The sequence below is a fragment of the Arvicanthis niloticus genome, chromosome 13 (genome assembly GCF_011762505.2).
Source record: "Arvicanthis niloticus isolate mArvNil1 chromosome 13, mArvNil1.pat.X, whole genome shotgun sequence".
NCBI lineage: Eukaryota > Metazoa > Chordata > Mammalia > Rodentia > Muridae > Arvicanthis > Arvicanthis niloticus.
The window spans coordinates 47,190,242-47,209,818 of NC_047670.1; the positions used below are offsets into that span (position 1 = coordinate 47,190,242).

The following is a 19,577-nucleotide window of genomic DNA, read 5'->3' on the forward strand; positions in this document are numbered from 1 at the left end:
AGAACTCTTGTAGGCAGCAATCCAACTGAAAGCTCACAGAGTTGATGCAACCTTCAGAAAGGGGAGCAGGGGCATTATTCCCTCCAACTTAACCTAGTAAGCAAGAACAATGATTGGTCACCAAGTGAGGAGTGGTTCTGGTGAATGACAAACTATGTCTGAGCCAAAAGCACAAGGTACTAAGGCTTGGAATATTTGATCCTGCCTCAAGGAAGGCAATCTTTTATAACAGTGGCCCAAAGGCACACAGTGACAAGGGTGTTATATTTCAAGTCAAGAGTGCAGGCTTTGATATACATGTAAGCAATTTCCTTTAAAGTCTTTTCTCCATGCCCTTCATTCTATTCATTCACCCTCAAACACTTTTGGTACCTTCTGTGAGCTATGCTCATGTGCTTGCACAGGAGAGAGCAGATGATCAACAGAGCAGGTCAACAAGTGCTTTCCTCTGCTGGTCCACAGAGAAGGAGAAGGGATGGTAGGTGAAAGTGTAAAAGTATTTCGAGAGAAAGAAGGAGGGAGGGAGGGGAGAAGGGAGGGACAGAGAGAGCAAGAGCCCTGAAAACTAATTAGGTATTTAATTTAGAGACCAGAGTGGATGCAGCTGTAATCTGAACTGTATAATGGCATAAAATGTTGATGTCCAATGGATCTCTAGCTGCTGTAGAAGGTCATGGTTGGCCAGGGGCAACCATTAGGGAGGTTCCTGCAATGGTCCTTGTAAAAAAGGACTCAGGATTGCTGACACAATGATGCTGAAGGTGGACTGAGAAGATATATCCATCTACCTGGTGCCGCTGTCAGCTGGAAAACTTGTGAGCGTTTGTGAAACTAAAATGTCAAGCCACAGTCCAGAAAGCACACTGACACTGGTGGAGGAGTCTTGATAAGCTCAGAGCTTGCTTCTCAGCCCATCTGTGGTTCCCAGAGGAAAGGTCTACCAAGGAGAAAGGACAGGGTTGCGAAATACTTGCCTCCTTTCCTGGAGCTCCTATCTCTCCTGCTTCTCCCTGTAAAAAGAACATGAGGTAAGTGGGATCAATACCACCATCCAGTACAAGTTAATCTTCATGACAGATGTCAGTGATCCGAAGAGTCTACCTTACAAGGCCATTGGACATGCAGCCTTCTGGTCAATACACGCAGAAGAAAGTAGAGAATTGAAACAGAATATAAGAAACCTTCTGGCTATGAGATTTTTGTCAGTGGGGTCAATGTATCTCTACTAAACAGGTCTTAAGAAGCCAGATTTACCCATTGTCTCCTGGGAGGGAGACCACTCTTATCATCGGGGGACAATGTGTTAAGTAAGATGACAAAAAGATGGTGGAGTCCCACTTTAAATTGATTCCTTTGTTGACTGGCTGTATGATATTAATGACTTCCTTGCTAATCCCTTAAATTCATTGTGTCTCAATTTATTTATCTGTAAATTAAGAGGAGTCACTTCACCCATGTCATAGGTTACCATGATAATTGCTTTAATTGATACTTACTTTTAAATTGAGATAGGTAAAGTACAGTGACTAGCATGTAGTAAAGCTGGAGAACTGGTCTGTTTCTATGATTAAGGCTTATTTTTTTTTTTTTTTGAAAAATACAGGTACTTGGCCACTCAGTGGCAGCCAAATTATAAACAAGCACTGGAAAAGAGAGCAACTGACGAATCCAAGGAAGTGAATGGACAAGCCATATACATCTTAGACCACAGATCAGAAGTGGAAAACAGTGGACCTGATACCATAAAGAAAGAATGGGTCCTTTGTTGTTCCAGTTTCAGTTGTTCCAGTGGTCACATGAAAAGGGCAGAATCCTCTGCTACATATGTAGCTAGAGCCATAAACCAGCAGAGGCAAAGGGGATGGGATGGGGCCGGGGGGCGTGGTTCATGGAAGGAAGATTGGGAAGGGGGATAACATTTGAAATGTAAACAAATAAAATGATAATAGATTTTTAGAAAGAAAAGGGCAGAAACAAATTAGAAGAGGTATTCAGGAATATGGGACCATTTTCCATCTTGAGATGTCACATACAACTTTTATCATCCATCAGTGCAGGCCAGGGTCTGAAGAACAGTGAATGGCTTCAGTGTGGCTATGAATGAGTCCTTATTACCCCTTTAACAGCTTCAATATACTCTATAAGGTCGAGTCAGGGGACCAAGACTAAAGTACCAGATGGGTACAAATGTACACTGTGGCTTTGAATTAATCACCTACATGGTCTTACTTGAGATTTGTTCATTTTTACAATCATTATAACCATCCTTCAAGCTTCAAGGGCCATTTTAAGGTCAGTGCTATCCACCACAAACACCTACAGAGATCATCACAGTCACCTGTACTTATTGAGTACTACAATGGGCTGGGTGTTATCACAGTCCTTTATGTGGATTCTCACATTTAATACACAGAAGTGAGTGATGCTGTCATACCACTTAAGTAAGGAGATAGCCACCATAATGGCATGCTAAATAATCTTCCTAAGGCCTTATAATTAGAGTGTTGGGCTTTGGAATCCCATGTGAATGCCAATCGTGAGCCCTCAATGGCCTCCTAAATCATGATGCACTTTGACTCCATACCACCTCATCAGAGCATTAAAAAAATGGCCCTTAAGACATGAGTTGGCAAGGACAGTAGTAAAACTAAAGGTTACACCTAGAGCCAGACATCTTGGCACCATTAGGTCCTCTGCTTACCGGAGGTCCACGGGGACCCAGAAACCCTGGAAGTCCTGGGCTGCCACTCTCTCCTTTGTTTCCCTTCGGGCCCTATGAAGGAAAAACAGGGAATTAAAACAGACATCAAGTGGTGCTACCAGACTGAGAAACTTGATGACTCCCAAGCTGTGGAGTCCTGAAACCCCTACCTCTTCTATGAATTGGAGAGAGGATGGGTCAGAAAGAGACATGAGGTCGGTGAAACTTGGTATCATGACCAAGGAGCAGAGAAGGAAGATGAGAGGAGGGAAGAATTTCCACTGACAAGAGAGTAGCCCTTCCATTCCAGCAGTGAGATCTAAGAATGGATCCTTAGGAACAACACCAATATCTAGGTGTGTGCAGCCTCCTTGAGGTTGGGCACCACTTCCCATGACACTGTTAATAATCCCAGTGTGGTGATTGCAGCTTTTGGTGGAAGCTTTTGAGTCTAATGCCTTAGCTTTTCACAAAGAGCCCCAAAGTGGGTCAGCTCCCTCTGGGACTAGCTTCTCCCCTGGGTGGATCTACCCTCAGGGTCAATACCTACCATGTATACTTTGTTTCAGTAGGAAGAACAGATCCTACATTGGAGTTCCTGATAGAGATTACTAAACTTGTCATAAGGATAGACACTCATTGTAGATGCCCCTGGACCAATGGGATAGCCTCTACCAGTGTAACTGGGCACCCTGGGATTTGTGGATTTTTGGTCACTCTGGATTCTATCTAGACATTATCTGGAAAACACTGGCTAACACACTGTCCTGAACATTTATAAATGGCATTTTATACTTGCAAGTGGCTACTCAATAGATCTCAATCTAAGCAAATAAAAATATAAGAAGACTAGGCAAGAATGAAATTCATACCCAGACTTGAACCTACTGAAGCCCAGAAGCCATTAAAGAACCATCTGCCCTATTATGTCTCCTCACTGACCTGGCATGAACCTCAGATCCTGAATCTAATCAGTGCCTAGAAATCTAACTGTCATATTCTTTTCACTACCTACCACTGAAAGTTCTTGCTCCCCACCCATAACTGCCATCTCTATTCCCATTCTTACCCCTGACCCCCATTCCCCTGATGTGGTCAAGTTTGCTTTGCTTGGTCTGAACCTACCTTTTATTTTTGTCATTCGACATACACTGTGAATCCTTACTGCATATTTTTGAAATTGAATAGCTGGAGGTATCCATGTTTCAGAGAGAAGAGATTGAGAATTGAAGTCAAATGTATGGAAAGGTTTTAAAGAGCTGCATACCCAGATTCTCTGGCTTTGGGACTATTTGTACCATTCAAAAATGAATTCATTCTCCAGTGTTTTCCAGGATGGAGAATAAAAACCACCTGTGGCATGTGACCCTTGCCCTGACACCATTAGGAAGCTGGAGATGAATACTCACTGGGGCTCCTGGACGGCCAGGGTCTCCTGGAGATCCAGGTGATCCATTGCTGCCCTGGTGGGAGAAACAGAAATGTTTACCCTGCCAGTACTCTGTGCCCGGGCACCACCAGGCAGGGCATTGGAGCAGCAACCTCAATTGCAGGTGGACAACTTAATTACACAGGCTGTTCTCACTCAGGCTGCCATGGTTCTCTGAAAACCACTTCATCTTGCAGAAAATGTTTTTCAACTTGTAAAAAGAGCCTATGATATTTAATTCATAACATTATTATTGAATTAAATGAGTCCGTGGGCATGAAAAAGCCTAACTCAGTGACTGGTGCCCACAGAACCGCACAGTAAATGAGAGCAAGGCCATTCTTCATTCATTCTGCAACTCATAGGCTGGGCTATGAAAAATACAAGCATAAAACTCAATCCAACTCAGGAATGGTTGTGTAAATTATAAGGTGTGCCTGAGGAATCAGGTCTGCATTCTTTTCCCATTGTATACCCCACCTCTGGAGCATTACCACAATCCCAATGAATACGTGAAAGTACAAAGATATAGGAGGCCAGGGTAAAGACTATCTTGTTCTGTCATGCAGTTGGAAACTGAAGGATCCATTTCCACAGGTTCTAGGACAAACTGCCTTGAATCAAACACTTTCTAATTTGATATTTATAATATTGGCAAATACTTCTCAGTAAGGTTTTACACGGTGGCATTCCTAAATCACCATTCTCAGTAATCTCAGCCATTCTAAGGAAATGGCAAGGGGATCAGGAACTCAAACGTCAGGCTCAGCTGACATAGTGAGTTAGACGTCTGCCTTGGCTACATGATGCCATTTATCAAACATAGCACACACAAAAAGATCCATTATAGAGTAAATATCAGGAAACTGGATAATTCTCCGAGTCACTCTGTTTCAATCCCAAATCAATCCCTATTGCCTAAAATGTGCACCCAAGGCTCAGCACCTTCTGCCCACCAGCCTTCCCATAGTATGCTCTCTGTGCTCAGCTCACATCCCTGCCATGAGTCTGTGACTTGTGGCTTTTAGACACCCAGAATCTAGTGAATGACAGACACAGGGGTTCTCTGTTAATAAAAAGACAAAGAACATTATGGAGATCCATTCAGTGTTAATCCTGGAAACACAAGATTTGAATGATGTCTATTAACTGAGTCGTATACTCATGAAGGCGCCAACATCCTCAAGACCTGATAGTCAACAGCCCTCAGTTAATCCTGTCCAGATTAGTCTTACATTGCATACCAATTCCCCTTATACATCATTCACTTCTTATACCAAATGTAAATGTCATTACTATTTTATCTGTAGAGAAACTGAGGCACAGGAACATTAAGCCACACAGCCAAGAGAAAAGAAAAAACTTGAGTTCTGAGTTTAGTACTGAACCCATCCCATACTTAGGATGTTAAGGAGGTGGTTTGTAGGTCAGTAACCAGAAACATAGCCTCTGTTTTTTTTTCCCTAAAATGTGTCCATGAGACCATGGGTATTCAAGTACCTCATCTCACCAGATGCACCCAGCAACCACATAACATATATAACCATATTTCATAAGGAAATAAAGGCACAGAGAAAGTTCAAGTTCTCTCTGGGATCTCAGCTAGTGAATGCAGAAATGGAAGCCCCTGAGCATTAGTTCTGACTGACAGGCATACTCAGACCTTCTAGTGAGTGCTGCCTCCTGCCCCTCCCTATACTCCTTCCACCCACCAACCCATCTGTGTCTCTCTAAAAATATGTACTTTAGCTCATCCCTATGGAAATGATATCTCTCCTACTTTCCCCTGTAGTCCCCCCCTCCTGCCTCTGCAAAAGGAGGAGGGCTACCAGACATTAGCACATGTTGCCAACACAAGTTTTGGTGACCACCTGTTCCCTGTGAAATTGATCTTTTGGTTCTGGGACTAGGGTCCTTCCTGAGTCACAGAACCACATTCCATCTATCTACCTATTTCTAGCTATCTATATCTATATCTATGTCTGTCTGTCTATCTATCTATCTATCTATCTATCTATCTATCTATCTATCATCTATCTATTATCTATCATCCACCAATAAGAAGCCCCTCTGAGTACTATGCTGCTCCTGAATGATGGCTATAGTCACTTTCCCAAGTTTCTGATTTCTAAACTCCTGTTTCAAGATCTTTCCTCCAGGACAGCGTTTCTGCAAGACAGTCTAGCTCCCAGATATTTAAGGTATTAAATTTAAGGGTCTTAAACCAGGAAGGGAGATATCATTTGAAATGTAAGCAAATAAAATGATTAATAAAGGGGGCGGGGGGACTTCAGACTGTTGGTCTAGACTGCTTTAGTCCAAACACTAGAAATTGCTGACTAGCGGTGTGACCTTGGGTAAACTAAGAACATCTCTGCATCTCTGAATGACATCTATGTTTCATGCAACGAACTCTTCATATTTCTTTGAAGCCAGTAGTGGCCATGAGGTAGTAATCATGTGAGCTTTTTCAATTCCTGTGTGATTATAGATTCTAAAGAGAGCAAAATGAAAGTTTGGGGCTACATAAACATCTATAGACACCACAACATGAATGGAATCATCTGTAAACATGATCATACATAACAGAATTAAGGCACACGCAACACTAATAGACCATGGGTCTAACAGTGGCCCTGGGAGAATGCAGCAGAGCTGAAAAGTTCATGATTCTTAGTGACATCATATCCATCCCATTGTCACAGCATAGCACATCACTTAGACATTAGTGGTGGCACTGGGGCAACCAAACTACAGCAACAAGTATAAAAAGTTACAAGTTAAAATGATCCATGGAACACCACAATAGACAGTGACAGTAAATCACAGTTCTGGTTTACATAGTTAAGGTACACTTTCCATCTTCATTTTAGAGTGCACACCTACTTATGAAAAGCAGTTTACTGTTCATAGTATGCTAAGATACATACACAGCTTCCTCTCAGCAGTCTCCAATACCCTACTCTTTACATAGCACTAGGCATCCAAATATCTACTTTCTACCTTTGCTCATACTTTATGGATTTGCCTAGGTATATGAATGGGAATGGATAAAACCCCAAATACTTTCCAACCAGTAAAATATTATGGGTTAAATTCACATGCTGGAATGCTAATGTCTAGACCCTTAGAACTTTACTTTGTTAATAGGATCATCAGAGATGTAATAAGCTATGTGAGTTGATGGTATAATAGGTTGGACCCTTAATTCACTAGGACCAATTCACCAGGACCAATGCCTGTATGAAAGAAGAAATTTGGACACAGACACACACACTACACATAGGAAGAACATTCCATGAAGACAGAAGCTTAACCAAAGAATGTTATTACAGTTAGCCAATGCTAAAAAGCTGGAGATGTAGAGACACTATCCCTCCTAGCTAGTACCTTAATCTCTTTCCTCTGGCCTCCAGAAACAAGGGGTAAATGTTTATGTATAGAAGCTATCACCTGTGGCACTTCTAGGAATCCCATGTGTGGTACATGTATAAATTCATGCAATGGTACCAAATTAAAAGCATGCCAGTTCCTGACTTCAGGAACTGGGTAGACTGTCAGTGACTTGCCCTGGGGTAAATACAGGAAGGTACTCGGGGCAGAGGGCAGTGGCTGTTTAACATCCTCTATGACACAGAGTTTTAAAATGATGCAGTTATCCACACGACGGTGAAACAAGCAAACATCACTATGGTGACAGTTCGGCTGAACTGTACAACAAGCTAGTCTCAAAGCAACACTTACCGGAGGTCCCCTTGCTCCTCTAGGACCCTGTGGTCCAGCAGGTCCTGTGTCTCCCTGGAATAAAGAAAGGTAATAAAACCACAGAGCTACACAGGAGGATGACTAAGGTCCAGCTTGGATCAGACTTCACCAACAGACCCAGGAACCCAGTGGTGTGTCTAGACACTTCCTTTAGAATGTCAAGTACTTCAAAATTGCATAAATTTGTTTCACCCAGATGAGGAGTCGCTTTCCAGTTCAAATTTGTAAATGAGTATATTTATTTACTGGTTCAGGCCAGTTTCTCTGGTAGTTTAATGTGGTCACATCTCAAACCAAGAGAAGTCAAAATGACAGATTTATTGGATAATAACCTGGAACCATTCCTGCCAGGCTCACCACAGAATGAAGCCTGCCACCCAACAGCACCATCGACTCATACATTGTTTCAGGCAGTCTCACAGGGTCCACCAACTAGATTGGTTTTTATAACCATGTTTTATTTAGGATTACTATTGCTGTGATAAAACTCCATGACCAAAACCAACACGTGCCAGAAAGGGTTTCTCTTACTCTTCTTTATCAGAGTCCATCACCCAAGGCAATCAGGGCAAGAACTCTGATGCCTAGGCCATGAAGGAGTGCTTCTTACTGGCTTGTTCCTCATGGCTTGCTCCAGCCTAATTTCTTATAGAACCTAGGACCACCAGCCCAGGGATAGCACCACCCACAATGAGCTGAGCCCTGCCACATCAATCTCGAATTAAGAAAATGTCCCCACAGCCTTGCCTACAGCCCAACCTTATAAAGGCATTTTCTCAGCTGAGGTTCCCTCCTTCCTCTTGGATGACTCTAGCATATATCAAGTTGACACAAAACTAGCCAGGACAAACATCTAGGAGAGAGCAAGGGAACTAGATTGACTTTCCCATGTGATTTCTTCTAGATCCTTCAAATCAGATACCCTAAATAACCAATAAGGTAGAGCATCAGGAGAAACAAGAGGAGTCCACTTGCTATGTAGGTTCATATAAAAGTTTTTGAAAGATGTAAATGTCTAGAAAGAGACCACTTGAGACCTCAGGACCCCATCTCCATGAATCTGACAAGCTTACCATTTCTAGGAGATCAATCTATATACCCAATGTCAAGTCATCCTGCAAAATTTCATGTGAAACAAGTAATCAAGTCTTGGGAAATGGGCATAGAGGGTGAGCTACAAATATTAGCTCCAGGATGTCTCCCTCTACCTCTGAGTCTGTAGACTACAGTATTCTCTTTTGTGTCTTTAAGAGAAAACCTCTACCTTTTCTGTCCCAATTTCAAGAACAAATAGTAGTACGAGACATCTAAGCTGTCTAAGGTAAGATACAGCTCAAACAGCAGTAGGAGCAGCAACTGCTATCACTACTGCTGCTGCTGGTCATGATGGTATTGATGTTGTTGTTGTTGTTGATAATGATGAAAGTGCTATAATTAGTGATGGAAGTGGTGGTGATGGTGATATTATTAGTCATAGTAATGGTAGTAGTGATGAGAATGTGATGCAGTGGTGTTAAAAATGGTGGTAATCATAATGCCGAGAAACATAATGGGGGTAAATGTAATGGTGGCAATGATAATGGTTGTAATGGCAAGTCTTAATATCGATGGTAGTGGAGAGTTTAAGGGATTAATAATTACTGTGACAACCAAAACAATCAAGAGATGGAGAAACAATTTAGGAGAAAACATGAAATGTCTCACAAATCAGGTAACATAGATCTAACTGAACCATCATTGGACACTAGACAAATCAGATGAACCAGAAAAGCATCCATCAGCTGAGAGATACAGGTTGACCCCAATGACAGAAGAAGCTCAAGTCTCAAAGAAAGCAATTATGTGGCATTCCAATCCTTCACAGAACTGCCATCTTCCACTATGGTAGGGTTCCTGGGTGCCCCTCCTGTGTTCTCTCAATCACTGCAGGCCAAGGCAACCTGACTTACATCTTTTCCTGGTGATCCTTCCCTTCCAGGGGGGCCTGTCATGCCGGGTTCTCCCTAGGAACAAGAAACTGCTGTTAGAGACAAGACCACCTAAAACAAAAAGCATCTGAAACTGTGGAAGAGAGAAAGAGACCAAAAAGGCTATCAGACAGAAGTGTCCCCTATGGGGTATGGCAGCCCCTGCAACAGAACTGTAGATCCTGGGAGAGTATGTGGAGCCCTGAGTGCCTCCCCAACTGGGAAAGCAGGAAAAATACAAGGTTATGGGTCAGACGAGCCTGTTTGAGGCCTCCCTGTTACTTGCTTATCCCTGGCTTCTCTCTATAGCATAGTTCTGTCCTAGTTATCCAGGACACTCAGAGAATCCAACCATTAGCCCATCAGTCTTTTTCATTTGGGGTATTTGGAAGAGATGTGTGTTAAAGCATTATAAAAGGCTCTAGGGACTCCCCATCTAAGAAGAGGCCTATGTGTTAACATACACACTCTCTATAACCTGAAAAAAATCACCCATAAACTCTGACCAGGTTGCTCTTCTGAACTAAGCCTAACACCATGGCTTATTTTATGGGGCTTGGGGACCATGCGTAAAGCCCGCTATGACACCATGCTAGTATGTCTTTTGTTTTTCCTGAATAGAAAACATCAAGGTGATATACTACAAAACACTGACTCTTCTCCCTTGTGAGTGTCACCTACTTACCCTCAGACCAGGTGGGCCAGGATCACCTGTGTGTCCCTTGAAGCCCTGGAAGAAATATGATCAAGTTATGGAATTGCTCTATCAAACAACAGTCTGAGGGAACAAAAAGGCAGAGGGTCATGAAGATGTCCTGCTTCATCTCATCTTCAAGCTTTGGTTCACCCTATTGCCTCTCACTTGTCACCAGTTTAGGGGTGTCAGGAAGAAAAGCAAGGAGAGGTAAGAAGCAGGGAAGAAAGAAGGTCTTCAATATGGGGAGCCACTTTGCATAGTGATATAACATTAAAAGTGCTCATTTCATGGTTTTGAAGCCCTGAAACATGGGTTCTATTTTCCCCATTTTATTAAAGAACCTGAGCTCAGTCCTGAATATCACTCCAATAGTGTACAGGTACCATGATTTACATATAGAACCATCTGATAGAGAGACTGCCTCTCCGTGGCCATTCTCAACACAAGGATGACAGAGAGCCCATGGAATCAAGTTTCATTACCACCTGAGTTATCCCCGAGGCTGCACTCTGATTTCATCTGATGACCCAAGCAAATGAAGATACAACTAGGGAGAAGAAAGCCCAAGGAGAACTCCATCCTAAAAGACCCTCCAGGGTATTAAGGTCACAACTGCAAACTGTATCTTGTGCATCTGCAGCCACTATGACTGATTAGAATATTCAATCTCCTGTCCTCTAGAGGATGAGGCAGTAGAATGAGGTGGCATAATGTGGTCCCTCTAAGATCCAGTAGGGTCAGTGGACAGGAAGCCTCAGTCCAAATGTATGAGAATTTCACCTAAATCTGGGCTTATAAATGGAGTTCAGTGACAATCTGTTCCGAATGATGCAGTGAACTGTTAGAACATAGTAGCCATTGATGAGGAAACGTGAAGGAGGGGAGGAGAGAAGAGGGATATGGAGTCATATAAGATTTAGATTCAGTTTCAACCAGTCTATGTCACCTCAGAAAGGGTATTTGCCACTGGAGCCCTTACTATAGCTAAGATAACAAAAATATTACCCTGCCTACCTCTCTCTTACTATCTTCAGATACCCTCTGTGCCCCTGAATCTGATGCTTCAGAGCAGACCATGGGCTGGGGGTATAAATCAAGGCTCTGCTCTGCTCTGCAGCCTTGGGACTCAGATGCTTCACATCTCTTTACTAGGATTGAGTTTCCACACATGAACATGAAGCTAAGACCCATTTCTGTAGACTCACTGTCCAGAATGAATACAGCAAAGTTCTTTAATTATTCAGAACTTGGTAAGGTTCTAAAACCTTCTTTAAATAACTTAATCCCAAGACCAGCTGGACCCAAAGAAGGAACTCTAACTTCCTCTCATCCCATAAATTAAGGACAAAAGCCCCAGCAAAGGAGCCTCGCACTGCTAGGCATTTGACAATTCATAGGTACCCTCCTCTTGGCTAGCATTTACAGCTGTTGCACAGGTGTGACACCTACTATTATTCCCATTACATAGGAAGCAGAGGTCCAGAAAAGCCCCATTTGATCAGGAAATCACAAAGGAAGGACCCAGGTATATCCTTCTCCAAACTCATGCCATCCTTCAAAGCTTTGCTCTGGCTCAGCGAAAACAATCAGGGGAACAGTCCTTATTCACCAGCTTAAGTCTTTAAACTGCATCCATACCTTGAAATTCCCAGTGCCAAAGTGGATCTAACTCTTAAGGCAAGTCCCAGCAAATGGGTCTCTCCAGCTGACAAGGAGCCCCACTGATTCCTGTAAGCCAGGAGCCACCAGATAAAACTGGAGCATTATTTACCAGAATCAATTATAGAAGAGACCGAGTCACAGTAAGCAACCATTTGCCATATTTAAAATGCCTTATGAAAGGACTTAATGGGACTATCAACTTAAAGTATGTTTTGGGAAAAACAACCAGCCAAGGATGTGTGCTTTTCATCTCTGCGGGCTGTAACATTCATCCCCATGACTGGGTTCCTCCTGCTGTACACAGGAGAAGCAGGGAGATTGGAGAAAATGAACATTGATTTTCATGTTTTGTTTCTTTCTTAATGAATAGTAGCCAGATGACTTATTGATTTTTTTTTTTCAAAAGAAAAATAGCATGAAGGAAACAGAGGCTGTGTTCTGAGCTGCTGCTTCTTGATGGATAATTGGGTTTCAGGATTTTCATTAAACATCATCACCTTTTTTTGAAAATTAAGGAATTATATTAAAATTTCAGCAGCATGAAGAGATAAAGCACTTAAAATTAAAATCTTAAAACACTTTCTTATTATAGGAAATTACCTATATTTAGTGCTATAACTAGATATAAATTAAATATAGCTTCAATCCGTATAACCATAGAGGTTAGGTGTAAAGTAATGGATTCGAGAGAGGGAAGGACTTCCCAAGGAAGAGAAAAATAGAATACATAGTTATAAATTGATGGGGTGGGGGGCTAGAATGAAAGCATTAAAAAGAGAGGGAAGAAAAATGGGAATGGGGTAATGGAGGATATATAGGAAGAGACTGCTAAAACTAAGGGCCATTTTGAGGGGTCATACAAAATCATACTATAGTAGGTGCGTCTTAGAATATATGCATATACAAAAGAATGTAAATGGAAGCACCAAATACTGGAGGAGACAAAGCCCCAACTAGATGTCTATCACCATTGAATAAAATCTGCAGTACCAGGAATAGGTCATATCTAATTGAGTTGTTTGTCAAAGGTGCTCTATAGAAACCCTCAAACCCCCCAAAGCTATTTATTTCTCTCCACGAACTGATATACAACCATAAACCTACACAACTTTTTGAACTTTTTGAACACAGAGAAGTTAAACTTGTCCCTTCCTAGAGCCTCCAAATCTATGGAATAACATTCATGTACTGGAAGGCGCTCTGCACACTATCAAAGGCGAAAGGTAGATATTAACAACCTAGTTACAAACCCTTTGATCTACAGTGGGAACCTGCTCTCATGATATGCTGGTACAATAGTAGCAGAAAAGTAGTAGAAGTTACCAACTACAGTCTGATTGGATTTAAAATCTACTCCATGAGACTGAGTCCATGCCCGACACTGCTCAGATGACTAAGAACCTGAGAATAAATAGGTCATGGGCATAGAAGAAAACCAAATGTTACTGTTCTGTTAAAGAAACACAGCAATAAAATAACTTTTTATGACATTCTCCTATAGTAGTTTGTCAGTGTCTTGCTCAGCCACCATTAGAGAAGCTTCCCCTTACAGTTGATGGGAACAAATACAAAGATCCACAGAGAGTTAGAGACCTTGGAGCATTCGATTCTAAATGAGATATCCCCATCAAATCCCTGTCCTCTGGGCTCAGGGAACTTTGAAGATGAGGAGTTGGAAAGATTGTGTAAGAGCCAGAGGAGATAGAAGACACCAGGGAAGCAAGGCCATCTAGACACAGGGCTGATACACATATGTGACTGTGGCAGTGACCTCATGGCCTGCACTGCCTAAACAAGATGGGGGTCCCAGAACTAAGAGTGGAAGTAAACACAAGTTCCCATCTCTAATGCAGATGCTATCTCCAGCTGACAACCTCTTGCAAAGGAAAAACTAGTTTTCTCCAGTGAAGTCTCTGAGTATACAAACCACATTTTAGGGTGGCCATGCCCAGCAGTAGATGGCTAACATAAATAAAATCAATGAATTTTTGAAGGGATTTTTTTCCCTTATAGTGTTTTTTTGGACATTTTTTTAAATCTCACAGGTCTTTTACTTATATATTATAGTTTCTGATTTTGTGTTTCTATGGGGTTTCTATGTGTGCAGATGTGTGTCTCTGCATCTTTATGTGTTTCCCATGCTTTTTCTTTGGTTCTTTTTTCCCATTTGTTTTGCCTTATTCTGGTTTGTTTGTTTGTTTGTTTGGGGTTTTATAGTTGCTTATTTCTTTTCTAATGAAAGACAAAAAGAGGGGTGGATTTGGGTAGCTGAAGAGATCAGAGGAGCTGGGAGGAACTGAAGGATGGAAAAACATGATCAGGATTTATTGTATAAAATTCTATTTTAATATAAAAAGAAAAAGCACATGGAAAATGCTAACTGTCCTGTACTCTGCTGTATAATCAGAAACAACTTAGGTTCATCCTTGAACAACTCTTGACTTTCTTCCTAGTATCTCCATCACTATCCCGGATAGTTAGAATGGACTTACACAACTGGAAAAGGGTTAGTTAGGGCACTAGAGGAAGGGGCTGGGGGTGTACTGCACGTAAGAAAGTGTTTGCCTAGTAAGCACAGGGCCCTGGGTTACCATCCCCAGCCCTGGAAAACACACCATGGTGGTATATGCGTGCAATCCCAGCAAACAGAAGGCAGATACAAGAGCAGAAGTTGAAGGTCACTCTCAGTAACATAGTGAGTTCAAGACCAGCCCAGGTTACATGAAACCCTGTCTCTAAAAAGAGAAAGAAAGAAAGAAAGAAAGAAAGAAAGAAAGAAAGAAAGAAAGAAAGAAAGAAAGAAAGAGAGAGAGAAAGAAAGAAAGGAAGAAAGAATCAAACAAACAACAAAACCGAAATAAATGAAACACCCTTGTTTCTCTTTCAATTATTCAATGTGGAGAACATGGAAGTTGGGATAAAGAGAGAAATAATGAAGAAAGCTGAAAATCCTAACTGGCATGGGATGGCTCACAATCTGGGAGATAAAAGCTTGATTGGTCGGTCTGCACAGAAAGCAGAATTGGTACCACAAGCATCAGAAGGTTGGGAAACAGACTTCTGTAACTCAGAAACCCTGCACACTTTCCTGGGGACAACATAGGACCTGCACTTACCGGTGGACCTCTGGCTCCTTCTGCTCCTGATAGGCCTGGCTCTCCTGTCTTGCCCTGAATTGAGGAAGAAAAGAAAAGACTCAGGCTCTCAACTTCAGGATCTTCGGATATTTTGGTGCCTGCCTTTCATACCACCACATTCCCACATGCCTCTGGTCAAGCAGGATATCAGCCCTGACTCTAGCATTTCTCATGTATTTCCTCTAGTTCAGGCTCCAGAGTACATTCAGGCCTGGTGTATTCCTAGTTTTCCTGTGGTGATGACAGTTCAAGCCCTATACCTTGATGAATGATTCACAGGGCCCCTTCACTGTCAGAGTGCTTTCGCCTGATGAGAAACTATAAAACCATCTTAGTTATTAATGACTTGACTCATAAAAGCACTTCAAGGTGGCTATGAACCATTACACTTTTCCAATGGGCACATTGGAGATCAAAGCTGTTTCATTTTACTAGGCTTCTAAGGACAAAGCTAAAGAATACCTCAGCTTCCTGACACCCAGGCAGGGGCTCTTCTCGGGCCCCAGTGACACCACTCACAGAGGCCTGTGATCTGATTCATGCAGCCCTCCCCACACCCCATGTACTCAGATACAAAGGAACACAAAGGAACATTTGCTACATAAAATTATTGCCCACAGTTTGGCATTACGCCAGACTGAGCCAAGACATGAAGGAAAGCAGCCGGGGTCCAGACAAAAGGCTCGAAGGTGGGGGGGAGGATACAGAGAGAGAGGTGAGAGGAGACTGTTGGATGGGCAACTGAGCCAGATCTGGATCTTTTTTCAATGTAGCTTGAGAACATGGCCCTTCCTAATCTCCCTGCACCTCATTTTTATACAATATAAAATCTGAGGACTTCTATGGAGTTCTCATGAAGAAGGGCGAGGGAATGGGGCATTCTTAGATTTAGAGAGATATTTCAGATGAAAGCCAGCGATCAAAGGCTGGTTGTGCAGTTATGTTTTCTTCCTGCTTTCTGCCCTGGCTTATCCAGGTGTCGGATTGCCATTTCGTCCCTGCATCTGTTCCTACAGTTTTAACTTCCAGATGGTCCACCTTTATAGGTGACCTTTGCTTCATAATCAAGGTGATTACCAGTGCTAGCCCAGTTACTAGCAGACAAACAGCCATTATCAATTGAGGGTTATCTCTGCTTTAGACACAACTAAGATGTTTGGAATCCTGATGGATCCTCACTGGGAACCAATGAAATATGCTTCTTAGGAAAACCACATGGGACACAGGGAGGTTAAGTCATCTTTTCGAGGACACAGAGTGAGGCTTGTAACTGATATGATAACTGAAACTGGACTTCTTTTTAAACAACGAGGGATACTCAACTATATCTTATTAAAACATTAAACCACAGGCAATTCAAAATGTCTGTCTTTTTAATTTATATACTGAAATGTTCATCCATCCATTGGGCTACCATCAACCTCTTATCTGCCCATCTGTCTGTTTCTTCATGTACAGCCCTTTAGGAGAATAGGTCAAAGTGGAGAAGAGCCATGTACCACCAGCTCCCATTCCCTGTCCTCATACCCCAGTTTCAGGTATAAGGGCATCCCTACTGCTTTGGAAGATACAGATATTCTCAGTGCACTCTTTACAGTTTCTTAGGAGAGAAGCTGAATATTAGCTGTCTCTGGAGGCACCAGCCTATCTTTTATGACCTTCTCTCCCCATGATCCCATTTGTCTCCTCACTCTATAGGGGCTTCAATTGGTAGGATTCCTTCCTTGTCTCTATGTCAAGGTCTCAGGGGATCCCAGACTCCAGCTGTCTATGCCAACTTTCTCCCAAAACATCTCAGTGGAATAAAACAGAAGATGTCTCTGCAGTGAAATTCTACAGCAAGCCAGAAGGAGGGCTCAGGGGGGAATAGCTCAGGGTCCCAGAGTCCCATTGCCTTTGTGGGATCACTGAGGATGACCTGTTCCATGAGAAGCAGCTATCACCTGTGTGATCCTTGCTTGCCCAGAATAGGACTGATCTTGTATTACAATGACAGTCCCTGGAGCAGGCATTCAATAAACCGATGGAGCAAAGACTAGTGACCCTGTGCTGTAGGGACAATGTTCATTCAGCCCAAAGGTGGATCATGGCTCTGAGCTCTGTGCACTGAACTCTGTGTCAGCCTCAGAGATTTGATTCCCAGAGATTTCACTCCCCAGCTGAAAGACCTTGGTCTAGCTATTAGCCTGTGTGTATCACCAGTTTCCTCATCTTGGGACAAGAACATCTGTAACCCCGGGCTTTACTGGGGTTTAATTGGAAAATGAGATGATGGTCTGGCTGTTCCTGGCCCCAGGTATTCCCAAGAACGTCTCTCTATCCCTTGTGCACCCCTCCCAGTTCCTCCACCCTCTGTCTTCCATCTGCCTCCTTGGGCACCTCCATAGAGCATCCCACTTTGTTCTCTGGAAAAGGCTCCTTTTCTTTCCCTCAGCAGTAAACTTGAGCTGCTGCAACTGACAAACGTTATAAAGTGATGAAGAAGGTGCTTCGGGCAAGCCGTGTGAGATTTGGAATGAGTCATAATAGTTTATGGCCAAGCAAATTAAACGGACCATGAACCTCACTAGAAAAAAAACTTTTATATAATCCCACTTAGTGGCTGTAAAGGCTCCACAGTTCTGACCTCACCAGGAGTGAAAGTAGAGCAGTTGCAAAGAAAACCTCACTAAAATAATTAAGAGTTAGATAAACCTAGTGTGCTGTACATCCTTCACCTCATTTGATCCATGAATTCTAGCAAGTTAGTATATTACCCTCCACCTAACTGAAGGAGACTGAAGTTCAGAGAAGCTATTCAACTTACTCAAGGTCACACAGCTTACGAGGAGGAACTCCAGCATCCAAAACCACATTGATGCTATTGTTACTGCTGGTACTGGGCATAAAATAATTTCATTTTTATATTAAATGTAGTTCTATCAATATTTAATGTATAAACATCAATTTAAAATATTAAAAGGTGGGGCTGGAGAGATGGCTGAGCTGGTAAGAGCTCTTGCTGTTCTTCTGAAAGATCAGAGTATTGTTACCAGCACCTACATCAAGTAGATCACAATTGCCTGTAACTTCAATTTCAGGGGATATGATGCCAATTTCTGCCCCACCTCATGGCACTGCACTGTCATAGTATATATATATATATATATATATATATCGATTAATTAGTAATTAATTAAACTGACAATTAAATTAATTTAAAATAGGGAAAGGGGAACAGTGAGATGATTGGCAGGTAAAGGTGAAGGCTGCCAAGCCTGACAACCGAAGTTAGATCTCTGGGACCCACATGATAGGAGAGAACCAGTTTCTGCAAGCTGACCTCTGATTTTTGCCTGTATACTATTCACACATACAAAAATAAACAAGCAAATGCAATAAATAAAAAATAAACCTTTCAAACAAACAGTAACTAAAACCCTATGGGGTATAAAGTCCCTTGACTCTTCCCTTCCTTTAAAACCATCCTTTCATGGGTGGAGCCTTCACTCTTCTCTGAACCACCCAGTGTTGTAATAGAGGTGCTTCTGTTATGTAACTAGGGAAGTGTAGGCAGAACCCAGTTCTCTCCCTATCCCTGCAGCCCTTTGCCTTCCTTACTAAGTATGTGATTTGCTTGAGTATTACTTTGCTTTGTGTTGCATTGTTTCTGTTTGCTGTAGAGGACCCAGGGCTCTGCATGATAGGAAATCACTCCACTGAGCCACACCACAGCTCTAAACTTGTGAAGACAAGAGTGATTCCAGAAACTGTGGAGTCTACATGTTCACCACCACCACCACCACCACTACGACCTCCACCAATGACATCACCACCACCACCACAGAACCCTGAATCAAAACAAGAGACCTCTCCAAGTCCTAGGAAAGGACTTTGCGGTCATAGATAAGTCATCCAGGTGTAGGCCTATCAAGACAACTCAGGAGCTCAGACTATTATGTGACTTTGGCTGGTCGACTTACTAACCTAAGATACAGTTTTGTCACTTGCAAAGCAGGGCTGGTTTCCATGCAGAACTATGAGAAGAAAGGGAAGTGGTACATAGGACATGACTGTGAGTGTGGATCGTAGGAGCCCTTCAAGATCTCAGAAGAGCTGAGAATGGATGGTTTTAGAGTGAGGGCAATTGTAGAGTCCCTTACCGGTTCTCCAGGGGGACCTGGCTTTCCATCTCTGCCCTGTTTGCCTTCTTCTCCCTGAAAGATAAACTCAAAATGAT

General features: G+C 42.4%; 1 protein-coding gene across 5 annotated transcripts in view; it reads right to left on the reverse strand.

Moving 5' to 3' along the window:
- Col22a1 (collagen type XXII alpha 1 chain) overlaps positions 1–19,577 on the reverse strand; it is a 235,361-nt gene that overhangs the window by 14,873 nt on the left and 200,911 nt on the right. For all 5 annotated transcript variants that reach the window (XM_076911446.1, XM_034516770.2, XM_076911443.1 and 2 more), the window contains 8 exons: positions 19,501–19,554; positions 15,338–15,391; positions 10,548–10,592; positions 9,845–9,898; positions 7,875–7,928; positions 4,111–4,164; positions 2,702–2,773; positions 975–1,010 (listed from right to left, as the gene is read on the reverse strand). In XM_076911446.1, coding sequence (XP_076767561.1) covers positions 975–1,010; positions 2,702–2,773; positions 4,111–4,164; positions 7,875–7,928; positions 9,845–9,898; positions 10,548–10,592; positions 15,338–15,391; positions 19,501–19,554 — 423 coding nt within the window. The remainder of the gene's footprint in view (positions 1–974; positions 1,011–2,701; positions 2,774–4,110; positions 4,165–7,874; positions 7,929–9,844; positions 9,899–10,547; positions 10,593–15,337; positions 15,392–19,500; positions 19,555–19,577) is intronic.